The 13,565-nt window shown below is 43.3% G+C and overlaps 1 protein-coding gene across 2 annotated transcripts in view; it reads right to left on the reverse strand.

The window, feature by feature from the left end:
• ublcp1 (ubiquitin-like domain containing CTD phosphatase 1) overlaps positions 1–13,565 on the reverse strand; it is a gene marked incomplete at both ends in the record, with an annotated part of 43,089 nt that overhangs the window by 17,833 nt on the left and 11,691 nt on the right. For both annotated transcript variants that reach the window (XM_083661509.1, XM_083661510.1), the window contains 3 exons: positions 9,231–9,329; positions 10,684–10,721; positions 12,043–12,141. In XM_083661509.1, coding sequence (XP_083517635.1) covers positions 9,231–9,329; positions 10,684–10,721; positions 12,043–12,141 — 236 coding nt within the window. The remainder of the gene's footprint in view (positions 1–9,230; positions 9,330–10,683; positions 10,722–12,042; positions 12,142–13,565) is intronic.

The raw sequence follows: 13,565 nt of genomic DNA on the forward strand, positions 1-13,565 counted from the left end.
GAGTCTGAAGGTTAAAGATATGAAAGCTCTCTCTTCTAAGTAGGAGGGTGTTTAGGTCACCTCCTCGTCTTGGAGTTGGTACATGCTCAATGCCTATATATTTCAGGGAGGACACTGGGTGCTTTGCCTCCCTAAAATGGACTGCCACCGGGTTCCGTGGATCCTGGGTTCTGATGCAGCTCCTGTGCTCTGCAATCCTAGTTTTAAGGGCTCTTTGTGTTTTGCCCACATACGCCAGGCCACATGGACATTTAATTAAATAGACCACATTTTTTGTTGAACAGGTTATCATGCCCTTTATTTTCATCGTTTTACCTGTTGTCGGGTGAGTGTATGTGGTGCATTTATATGTGAAATTGCACTGTGTGCAAGAACCACATCGGTAGTTGCCAGGTGGCAGATCAAGAAAGGTGGTGTTTTTTGTTGGAATGAGGTCAGATTTGACCAGCATTTGCCTCAAATTAGGAGGACGTTTGTACACTACCTTGGGAGCAAAATTGAACTCATTTTTGAGCGATGGATCCGAACTTAAAATGTGCCAGTGTTTCCTAATAGTTCTCTCAAAGTCTTTCCCCAGAGCTGAATAATTAAGGAAGCATCTAGGGGTGTTAGTGGGTGGAAGTTTATCCTTCTTAATAAGACTTTGTTCTTGTGTGACAGTTTTAAACCTATTACGGGCAGAGTTAACCCAGCTGTCATTGTAGCCTCTGTGCTTAAATCTATACTCCAAAACATCTGCTTGTTTTTCATAGTCAGTGGGTTTGGTGCATATTCTTTTTATCCTACTGAATTGACTAATGGGAAGACTTTTTTTCTGGTGTAGTGGGTGGAACGATTGACCATGTAGGAAAGAGCATTTATCAGTTTCCTTTCTATACAGGTCCGTAACTAACACATCACCTTCCCGTAAAACCAAGATATCCAAAAAGCTGATTTTTTGTGTATCATGCTCAATGGTGAATTTCAAATGTTCATGACATTGGTTAAGGAACTCATAAAACTGCATCAAACTCTCAATAGAACCATCATAGATCATAAAAATATCATCAACATACCTTTTCCATAATTGAATATTATTGAGGAATGGATTATTAGGGGAAAAGACAAAGTTATTTTCAAAACAGGCAACATACAGGGAACTGAAATTAGGGGACATTTTGCTGCCCATGGCTGTCCCCTTGCATTGCCTGTATAAAGAAGACACTTTTTCAAACATAAAAACATTTTTGGACAACACCAATTCTGCCAATTTGCCTAGACACTGAGTACTGGGTATAGTTCCAAGTGGTCTTGTGTTTAGGAAGTGGGTCAAAGCATTTAGGCCGCCCTGGTGGTCAACGTTGGTAAATAAGTTTTGTATGTCCATTGTGACAAGATGTGTGTCATTACTGAGATTATTCACTGCCTTTAAAATGTTAATCATGTCCATTGAATCTCGCACATATGATGGGAGAGCAGTGACAAAGGGTTTTATAAAGAAATCGACATAACTGGAAATATTCTCAGTGAGTGATCCAATGGCGGACACAATGGGTCTCCCAGGTGGATTTTCCAACCTTTTATGTATTTTTGGCAGGATATAAAAAACGGGCATAATGGGGTGTGCCACCTTCATAAAAGCACATTCTTTTTTTGTGATTTCTCCTGCTTCAAAAAATTCATTCAGTTTTACATCAATTTCACTTTTAAAAACATGAGTTGGATCCTTTGCAAGTGATTCATAATAAATGGGATCTGACAATTGCCGTTCAACTTCATTTTTATAATCAACCCGTTTTAATATGCAAATTGCACCACCTTTGTCGGCAGGTTTAATAACAATACTAGTATCTTCCTTAAGTTCAATTAAAGCATCACGTTCTTTCTTGGATAAATTGTTAAATACTTTGTATTCTTTTCGCTTATTCAACAAACCCATTACGTCTTTTTCTACAAGTCTACAATATGTATCTAAGGAAGCATTTCTATACTTGGGGGGACAAAAAGTAGATTTTGCCCGGAAAGGGGTAGAGACCCTGTTATCCTGCTCCGGATCGGGCAGGGTATTAGAAACATGTTCATTAACCACAGCAACAGCAACATTCTGCTCATGTGCATTTATTGTGCTTTCATTGGAAGCCTTATTGCATGAAAAAAACTCTCTTAATCGCAGGCTGCGGAAAAACTTTTCAAAGTCAACAGAGGCTTCAAAAGGATCACAGTGAGTGGTGGGGACAAAATTCAGGCCCTTACATAGGGCAGATTCACATTCTGGGGAGATGGATCTATCAGACAAGTTCACCACACTTAGGAAGTCTTGTTGTGGGTGACGTAATAGCGTGTTGCATAACGTCTTTGTTCTTTTCTTACCCCGTCGGCACTTTCTTCTTGGTGGGGGAAGGGCGGTGCCCAGTTGTGAGGGGGTGGTGGTGGACCCCAGTTGGCAGTTCCTCCTCCTCTTTTTCTCCAACCTCTGCCCCTGCCTCTGCCCAAAAAAGGAAGGGTGGTGGTTCGGGAGCCTCGGCTGCCATCTGATTGGGCGTCCAGCGATGACGCACTAGAAGATGCGCGTGTCTGGAGATTCCCTCTGAAGTTGGGTCGGGGATCCCCTTTCTCATCGCCGTTCACGCTGCGCCAGGGGTAGACATTCTGGAGTTTGTAGTCCTCCGAGTCTCTTTTGAACTTCTTAATCTTGTTGGATTTGATCTCTTTCTCCAGATCTGCTTGGTATCTAAGCAGATTGTTGTCAATGGCGGAAAGTTTTTCTTTGTCTGACGTTTCCGCTGCCAGCTCAGCTTTTACAGTTCGTATCTCTTCCCGTGTTTTGGACAAATGGTCTGATTCTTCTTGAATGATTAATGCCATTAGGTCAAGCGAGCATTTATTTAAAACTTGACACCATTTGTCACAGAAGGTCTCATTGTCCCGCCCTATAGTAGGTACAAGTTTGGTGATTCTCAAACCTCTTGGGATCTGCTTGTTGCGTAGGTAATCACTCAAGGTGATGGCGTGTAGATTGGTGCGGATCTCACGGTTGTATAACTGTTGGAGTTTTCTCTGTAGGGCATCTGTTGATTCAGTCCCGTTATCAAACAGAGAGTCTCTTACGATGATGCGTGCATAGTCGTCCTCAGTAAATTCGAGGGTTTTACAGAGGTATGCATCGCCTCTCGGCTCCTGGTTGGGGGTGTTCTCTTGGTCTCCCATTTGAAAAACGATTGGCGTAGTGGAGTTGCAATCTCGTTGTGAGTGCCGTATAAGGTCAATATTCAGGTAAAAAGAGGGATTTATACGCACATCACGGGAAGGTGCAATAAGGCTGGCGCAAAAAACGCTGCATAAATGAAAGAGGGTAGAGCCTGCACACTTACTCACAATGCCAAAAAAGTTTAATTCAAAAACAAACGTTTTCGATCCACACTGGATCTTCGTCAGGTCAGCAATGATTAGTGGATGAAGAATGCTCATATATATAGCACACCACAAGCGCAGTCATAGGCTGATGGGCTCTATGCTGATAGGTGGGGGTGACACAATCACCACCTCACAGGGTGGAGCACATCCACACATAATTGATAATTAACCATGTAAAAAAGCCCAAGGAAATAGATAATAAAGTGAAACAAAATGGGCTTAAAAGGGAGAACAATATACAAACAACAATATAGGACTATAATGCAAGAAACACCAATTAAAATCTACATTGCGCCATGATACATAATATAAAGGTAGCAATGGAAGTTTTGAATAGAAAAATAGAAAAATAGAATAATATGGAAAAGGTTTAATTTTGTAAATGTTTTAAAGGGGGGGTACATATATTATACATATCTAGATGGTTCAAGGTCCAATAAATAAATAAATAAATAAACCGGACACTAGAGAAGACATTAGCAAACAATCATAGGGGCAATCATAGAACCTCCTATACATAGGCACATTTACAACTGTTTCAAGTTTTATTAAAGAAAGTGTTTTATATCGTACTCTTGGTTCAGACCTCTGGGTGCGAGAGTCTGAAGGTTAAAGATATGAAAGCTCTCTCTTCTAAGTAGGAGGGTGTTTAGGTCACCTCCTCGTCTTGGAGTTGGTACATGCTCAATGCCTATATATTTCAGGGAGGACACTGGGTGCTTTGCCTCCCTAAAATGGACTGCCACCGGGTTCCGTGGATCCTGGGTTCTGATGCAGCTCCTGTGCTCTGCAATCCTAGTTTTAAGGGCTCTTTGTGTTTTGCCCACATACGCCAGGCCACATGGACATTTAATTAAATAGACCACATTTTTTGTTGAACAGGTTATCATGCCCTTTATTTTCATCGTTTTACCGTTTTTTGGATATCTTGGTTTTACGGGAAGGTGATGTGTTAGTTACGGACCTGTATAGAAAGGAAACTGATAAATGCTCTTTCCTACATGGTCAATCGTTCCACCCACTACACCAGAAAAAAAGTCTTCCCATTAGTCAATTCAGTAGGATAAAAAGAATATGCACCAAACCCACTGACTATGAAAAACAAGCAGATGTTTTGGAGTATAGATTTAAGCACAGAGGCTACAATGACAGCTGGGTTAACTCTGCCCGTAATAGGTTTAAAACTGTCACACAAGAACAAAGTCTTATTAAGAAGGATAAACTTCCACCCACTAACACCCCTAGATGCTTCCTTAATTATTCAGCTCTGGGGAAAGACTTTGAGAGAACTATTAGGAAACACTGGCACATTTTAAGTTCGGATCCATCGCTCAAAAATGAGTTCAATTTTGCTCCCAAGGTAGTGTACAAACGTCCTCCTAATTTGAGGCAAATGCTGGTCAAATCTGACCTCATTCCAACAAAAAACACCACCTTTCTTGATCTGCCACCTGGCAACTACCGATGTGGTTCTTGCACACAGTGCAATTTCACATATAAATGCACCACATACACTCACCCGACAACAGGTAAAACGATGAAAATAAAGGGCATGATAACCTGTTCAACAAAAAATGTGGTCTATTTAATTAAATGTCCATGTGGCCTGGCGTATGTGGGCAAAACACAAAGAGCCCTTAAAACTAGGATTGCAGAGCACAGGAGCTGCATCAGAACCCAGGATCCACGGAACCCGGTGGCAGTCCATTTTAGGGAGGCAAAGCACCCAGTGTCCTCCCTGAAATATATAGGCATTGAGCATGTACCAACTCCAAGACGAGGAGGTGACCTAAACACCCTCCTACTTAGAAGAGAGAGCTTTCATATCTTTAACCTTCAGACTCTCGCACCCAGAGGTCTGAACCAAGAGTACGATATAAAACACTTTCTTTAATAAAACTTGAAACAGTTGTAAATGTGCCTATGTATAGGAGGTTCTATGATTGCCCCTATGATTGTTTGCTAATGTCTTCTCTAGTGTCCGGTTTATTTATTTATTTATTTATTGGACCTTGAACCATCTAGATATGTATAATATATGTACCCCCCCTTTAAAACATTTACAAAATTAAACCTTTTCCATATTATTCTATTTTTCTATTCAAAACTTCCATTGCTACCTTTATATTATGTATCATGGCGCAATGTAGATTTTAATTGGTGTTTCTTGCATTATAGTCCTATATTGTTGTTTGTATATTGTTCTCCCTTTTAAGCCCATTTTGTTTCACTTTATTATCTATTTCCTTGGGCTTTTTTACATGGTTAATTATCAATTATGTGTGGATGTGCTCCACCCTGTGAGGTGGTGATTGTGTCACCCCCACCTATCAGCATAGAGCCCATCAGCCTATGACTGCGCTTGTGGTGTGCTATATATATGAGCATTCTTCATCCACTAATCATTGCTGACCTGACGAAGATCCAGTGTGGATCGAAAACGTTTGTTTTTGAATTAAACTTTTTTGGCATTGTGAGTAAGTGTGCCGGCTCTACCCTCTTTCATTTATGCAGCGTTTTTTGCGCCAGCCTTATTGCACCTTCCCGTGATGTGCGTATAAATCCCTCTTTTTATGCTTACTTTGTTACCTTATAAAAAAAGAAACATTTTTGTGGTACTACCGTACATCAAGTTTCTACACATGGCTCAAAAGCGACCAATGTAGGCAAGTATGTTTAAAAACAAGACAATGACAGACTTTAATTATTATTATTTTTAAATAGCGCATGCAGAAGTATGTATATTTGAATCGAAACCCCTGGCTCCCCCTGGCCAGTGACACTTGGGAATAGACTAGGTGACAACCAAGTATAGTTTGGTGACAAGCTGGAGAGACAGTTGACGGTCGGAGAGACGGCATCCGGTACGGGATGGGTTTTAGCACCCCAGCCTGGCTCTCTCGTGAGGGAGAAACGCTACGGATCAGCCTCCTGAAAATCTGTGTAAAGATCGGCGCGGCCTGGGTCCTTCAGGCTAGAGCGAGGTGCTCGCCGCAGGTGAATGACGTGCAGCGCACAGGCCTCCTTGAGGCATCCTCCCTGCCCATGGTACGGCATGGTAGGATTGCCTTTTTCCGCGGGAGGTTCTGGTGAGACGAAGGAGGTGCCCGGCCTGGAATCACCCCATAGGGCCTTAGACCTCCATGCACCGAAGGTCTTTCAATACTGCGGTGTAGCACTAACTCTATTGCAGCGGATTGGGCATGATCAACCCTTCCGCGGGCAACGTTGCAGACAGAGTAGGAAGGCTGATCCGTGAGCGGCTGCTTCTGGGACGCGGGTCGGGGTCGTAATCGGCCTCGGCTGGGTCTACTGGGCGAGGGTGTATGATGTTGACAGACCCGAAAGACCCCACGACCCCAGTTAACATCACTGATGACGCGTCCCAGCGCATGCAGAAGTATGTATATTTGAACTTTTAACCAGATTCACGTTGGTCGGACAATCGCTGGTGTTAATAATTAATAGGAGAAATTCAATTTCATAACAAAGAAAAGCGATCCGGAACGATCGCGCCGCGGAAGCAAGTTGCAACACGGACCTTTTCTAGAAGCGCACAGGCTAGAGACAGGCTAACCACAGTTAGCAAGCTATCTAGACTGAAAGGAGAGCAACCAGCAGAGTGATGGAATTAACAATTAAATTGGTCAGCTGTTAACAAGCTGTTAACGAGCGGCACCCTCCTTATGAGACTACAGTCATCAGTGAGACTGGACGTCCTCAGAGATACACTCCAACTCCGGTAATATTAGACAGACTAAGATGTTACTGGAATGAATCGCAAAAGCTGTCTAGCTCTCCTTTCTGCCAACTAATTAACCATGCGTGTGCTAACGTTACATAAGCATAACCATTGCGCACGCTTTCTGAAAGCTGTTTCCCGTAGTAGCGTTAGAATATGACCAGGTGTTGCACAGCACGGTGATAATCTGTCCATTCCGGTAACGTTACAATAGCTTTTATTTATCATTATCAGCTATCAGGTATAGTGCACTCAGTACACGGCAAGAAATAAGAAGAAAAGTACACTGCAAAAAATAAAAACAAAAAAGTAAACAGATTTTTTTTTTCTAGACCCTGTTTCGACCAATTGGTCGGAGCTGTGGTCGATTTCTGGTCGACCAGGATAATCTTTGGTCGAGGGCAGCCCTAGTGCATTCCACTGTGTTTGTGACAAATAAAGACGGGGTTCTCAGACGTTCCTACAGACACAATTGGGTGTGTCTGCGGGTGGGAAGCCGGTGGGGTAAAAGTCCTGGGGCCGGTTGCATCAACTGGTCTTACACTGGTCTTAAGCTAAGTTGGTCGTAACTTTACGACCTAACAGCTACGCCGGTTGCACCAAGACGGCTTAAGCCTTCTTTTGACTAAGCCCAGGCGTAAGAGTTACGCCTGGTCAGGAGGAGGCGTAGCGCCTGCCTGTAACAGAGATCTCCGTGTCTTATCAGCGGAGACCGTTTTGAGTCCTTACCCTCATCGTCGTAACACAGCCAGTTCTCCATCTTTTGAAGCATGATGTTAGATTACAACGAGCTAGTTGTGTGGCTTAGCCTTCCAAAATGTTGCCGTTAATTTTTTAGAATTTAATACATAGAATTGGGAACGTTACATTCAATTTCATTCAGACTGTCTTTCTGGCTCAATCGCCGCCATTTTTCCCCTGGAGCGAGGGAGGGTGAGAGGAGGGAGGGTGTTTTACAGTAGTGGCTGAGAGAGCTGTGGAGGAAATTCTCCACTGCAATGCTCTGCTGATTCATCAATAATTAGATATCCGTTTTAAATGTTCATAGGAGGTTTTCTTTATTTCCACAATCATCTCTCCGTGCACGGAGGTCTCCTCTTGTCTACATTTGACAATGCAAGAGCCCCGCATTATTGTTTACTTCACATCATATACTGAAACTATCGATGCCCGCCCCTCTCCGTGGAGGGCAGTTCTTTCCATTCATCCATGTAGCTAATCTGATGTTCACTGGAATACATAACAAATCCAGTCTATAGTCACAACAAGACACAGGTTCCCACAGGAACCTCTATTCCCATAGACACTTCCCAAAACAAGACATATGTTCTCACAGAACAGCAATCCTCTTGCATTGATGAAAAACACATTTCACAAAATACATCATAGAATTGTCATAATTAACAATCAATCAATCAATACACACTTGATCAATAATTTTCCATTACAGAGCGTAGTGGCACAGTGCTCTAAGCAGGTCGCGAGGCACATTTTTTGCAACATCATCCAATCAGGGTGCATTCCCTGGCAATTCACATGGACGCGCATTGCTACGACCAGCATAGTTAAGACCAGACGTAAGCCGTGTTGGTGCAACAGGCGTAAATCCACTCTAAAGACTGGTCTTAACTAAGACCGACGTAGGAGTTATGACCAGGCATAGTTAAGACCACTTGGTGCAACCGGCCCCTGGTCGCTGAACCGGCCCCTGGTCGCTGAACCGGCCCCTGGTCGCTGAACCGGCCCCTGGTCGCTGAACTAGGGTCGATCAGGGTGCCTGTTCGGGGGAAAGGGAAACTGTAGGGAATAACGTGATCGTCCCACGTGCTACATTCGGTGAAACTCCTCACTGTCAGGTGAAAAGAAGCAGCTGACCACTGCACATGTATCAGAAGAAGCACGTGCTAGTCTCCAACTCTCCACCAGAGGGAGTGGAGAAACCAGACCAGACAAGGACAGCAGGGGGAATTAGACAAGTACAATTTGGGAGAGATTGGGAGAGAGACAAATTATGTACTATATTTGTGTGTGTGTCTTAGGGGAGGTTTACTCTGTGTGTGTGTGTGTGTGTGTGTGTGTGTGTGTGTGTACTAACCTCTACCACCCCTCTCTTAGGAGTGTGTACTGTGATCATGGCTGCGCTGTCCAACATGAACGTGATCTTATAGTTAGGGTTGTCTGTCACTCCGAGCTCCTACACACACACACACACACACACACACACACACACACACACACACACACACACACACACACACACACACACACACACACACAATGTTTCAGGTAAAATGGATTAAGAGTGCCACCTTCTGGCTATGAAGAGTAAATGGTCAGAAGTACAGCGTGACACCAGATTACAATTACATTATAGAAGATTATAGACCCCTTATACAGCTTGTCAACATTGAGCTGCGCGCGCATCGTGTAGGCAAAAAGCCGTCAGCCCAGCATTGACAGACAGTGAGAACTGTGTAAAAGCCCCGCTGTCAGGACTGCTCTGTGCCCATCTGCAACACACAGTTATATTTTAGTTTTAAAATGCAGTTCTCGGCTTACTACCACAGCTTATCGCCTGGTGATAAGCAATGTTATGCATCGAAATTAACGTTGTTTAATGGGATATGTCTTACAGACCCATACGCACTGGCGCTGTCAATTGGCCAAGCCTAGTGGCCAATACATATCGTGCATTCCTTTATAACTGGGGATAGCGTAGATAATTATTCTGTAACTTGCAAAGATATATTGTTATGTTGATAATGCACACAACTCAATAATGAAATTATGTAACGTTACTTGGTCGTTAACTAACCGAGCGATGTGGCTGAGCAGCCTACAGCTTCAGGCAGCTTACCTGATTATGAAATGAGCACTACAAAGTCGGGCATTTTTAATGATGTCCTCGTTCCAATCAGTTCAACTCAATAATGACATTATTTAACGTTACTTGGTTGTTAACTAACCGAGCGATGTGGCTGTTACTAGCAGCCTACTACAGCTTCTGATATAAAATGAGCGAGCACTGCAAAGTCGGGCATTTTTAACGATTTCCTCTTTCGGCTTGCAACCAAAGACACCTACGGTTAGCATTAAAAGCAGTATGAGTTGACGGGATTCGCTAAAACTTTAGTCCTTGCTATGTTGATAGTGTAACAGACTGTTCAGTGTTGTGTTGTGTTCTATTGCGTGTGTGCGAGGCTGTGTATGTTCCCTCGAGTTGCGTAGAACAGGATATGTGGGGAAAAGCTTGTTCTAACGTTACAGCCTGGCTCTATCGTTTATTATTTTATTAACCAAGTGTGAATAGGCGGACCCGAATACTCTGCTACAATAGCTTTCCGATTCTGGCATCGCACTGCACAACACGAAGACATATCTAGCTCGAATAGTTTTCCAGCGACTGGAAAACTACTTGACAGGGCTGCGCGGAGTCTGTCTTTCTGCCTCCGTCTTGCGCATCTGACGCTGCTTGTTGTCATTGTGACGTAGGCGTATAAGGGGTCTATACATTTGCAGCCAAATAGTAGAAAACACAGAATCCTTACTTTCATTTTGGCATCAATCCACTTCATACTTGTAGCAGCTAAAGGAGAGAAAAGACAAGCATGACTTATATATTCCAAAAGCAGCGCTTCCTGCTCGATACCAAAACACAGAGGAGTTAAAAAATAGCCACGGCCACTAGTTATGAATTTAGCACTAGTAAGCTAAAGCTTAGCTTAGCAGTAGAGTAGGGTAGGGTAGGACAGGGTAGAGTAGATTATGGCCCATTTCCACCACTAGTATTAGCGCGGCCCCGCCCAGCTCGTCTCGCTTTTTTGTCTCATTCCACCGATCAAAATACTTGGACAGCCCGGGTTGAGTCGTGCTAGTTTTGGTCCCTGCTTTGTTGAGGTTCCAGCTGGTACCATACTTTGACCTGAAAACACTGCACACGACTGATTGGTAGATATGGGTAGGGCAGGGTAGAGTAGAGTAGATTAGGGTACGGTAGCGTAGATTAGGGTAGGGTAGAGCAGGGTATGGTAGAGTAAAGTAGGGTCGAGCAGGGTAGGGTAGAGCAGGGTAGGGTAGATTAGGGTAGAGTAGATTAGGGTAGAGCAGGGTAGAGTAAAGTAGGGTAGAGTAAAGTAGGGTAGACGTAGAGTAGGGTAGAGTAAAGTAGGGTAGAGTAAAGTAGGGTAGAGTAAAGTAGGGTAGAGTAAAGTAGGGTAGAGTAAAGTAGGGTAGAGTAGAGTAGGGTAGAGTAAAGTAGGGTAGAGTAAAGTAGGGTAGAGTAAAGTAGGGTAGAGTAAAGTAGGGTAGAGTAGAGTAGGGTAGAGTAAAGTAGGGTAGAGTAGAGTAGGGTAGAGTAAAGTAGGGTAGAGTAGAGTAGGGTAGAGTAAAGTAGGGTAGAGTAAAGTAGGGTAGAGTAAAGTAGGGTAGAGTAAAGTAGGGTAGAGTAAAGTAGGGTAGAGTAAAGTAGGGTAGAGTAGAGTAGAGTAAAGTAGGGTAGAGTAGAGTAGGGTAGAGTAAAGTAGGGTAGAGTAAAGTAGGGTAGAGTAAAGTAGGGTAGAGTAAAGTAGGGTAGAGTAAAGTAGGGTAGAGTAAAGTAGGGTAGAGTAGAGTAGGGTAGAGTAAAGTAGGGTAGAGTAGAGTAGGGTAGAGTAAAGTAGGGTAGAGTAAAGTAGGGTAGAGTAAAGTAGGGTAGAGTAAAGTAGGGTAGAGTAAAGTAGGGTAGAGTAAAGTAGGGTAGAGTAGAGTAGAGTAAAGTAGGGTAGAGTAGAGTAGGGTAGAGTAAAGTAGGGTAGAGTAAAGTAGGGTAGAGTAAAGTAGGGTAGAGTAAAGTAGGGTAGAGTAAAGTAGGGTAGAGTAAAGTAGGGTAGAGTAAAGTAGGGTAGACGTAGAGTAAAGTAGGTACATACACCAGATGACAATGTCATAGTCCTCGTAGGCTGAGGTGAGAAACTCGTGGAGGAACGGCCTCATCAGCTCCTGACCCGTCTCTGCACACGACTTGTGATCTAAACACACACAGAAAGTGAGACATCAGGTCACACGACTTGTGATCTAAACACACACAGAAAGTGAGACATCAGGTCACACGACTTGTGATCTAAACACACACAGAAAGTGAGACATCAGGTCACACGACTTGTGATCTAAACACACACAGAAAGTGAGACATCAGGTCACACGACTTGTGATCTAAACACACACAGAAAGTGAGACATCAGGTCACACGACTTGTGATCTAAACACACACAGAAAGTGAGACATCAGGTCACATGACTTGTGATCTAAACACACACAGAAAGTGAGACATCAGGTCACACGACTTGTGATCTAAACACACACAGAAAGTTAGACATCAGGTCACATGACTTGTGATCTAAACACACACAGAAAGTGAGACATCAGGTCACACGACTTGTGATCTAAACACACACAGAAAGTGAGACATCAGGTCACATGACTTGTGATCTAAACACACACAGGAAGTGAGACATCAGGTCACATGACTTGTGATCTAAACACACACAGAAAGTGAGACATCAGGTCACACGACTTGTGATCTAAACACACACAGAAAGTTAGACATCAGGTCACATGACTTGTGATCTAAACACACACAGAAAGTGAGACATCAGGTCACACGACTTGTGATCTAAACACACACAGAAAGTGAGACATCAGGTCACATGACTTGTGATCTAAACACACACAGAAAGTTACACATCAGGTCACACGACTTGTGATCTAAACACACACAGAAAGTTAGACATCAGGTCACACGACTTGTGATCTAAACACACACAGAAAGTGAGACATCAGGTCACACGACTTGTGATCTAAACACACACAGAAAGTGAGACATTAGGTCACACGACTTGTGATCTAAACACACACAGAAAGTGAGACATCAGGTCACACGACTTGTGATCTAAACACACACAGAAAGTTAGACATCAGGTCACACGACTTGTGATCTAAACACACACAGAAAGTTAGACATCAGGTCACATGACTTGTGATCTAAACACACACAGAAAGTTAGACATCAGGTCACATGACTTGTGATCTAAACACACACAGGAAGTGAGACATCAGGTCACATGACTTGTGATCTAAACACACACAGAAAGTGAGACATCAGGTCACACGACTTGTGATCTAAACACACACAGAAAGTTAGACATCAGGTCACATGACTTGTGATCTAAACACACACAGAAAGTGAGACATCAGGTCACACGACTTGTGATCTAAACACACACAGAAAGTGAGACATTAGGTCACACGACTTGTGATCTAAACACACACAGAAAGTGAGACATCAGGTCACACGACTTGTGATCTAAACACACACAGAAAGTTAGACATCAGGTCACACGACTTGTGATCTAAACACACACAGAAAGTTAGACATCAGGTCACATGACTTGTG

The sequence above is a fragment of the Poromitra crassiceps genome (genome assembly GCF_964638095.1).
Source record: "Poromitra crassiceps genome assembly, chromosome: 26".
NCBI classification, from domain to species: Eukaryota; Metazoa; Chordata; class Actinopteri; order Beryciformes; family Melamphaidae; genus Poromitra; species Poromitra crassiceps.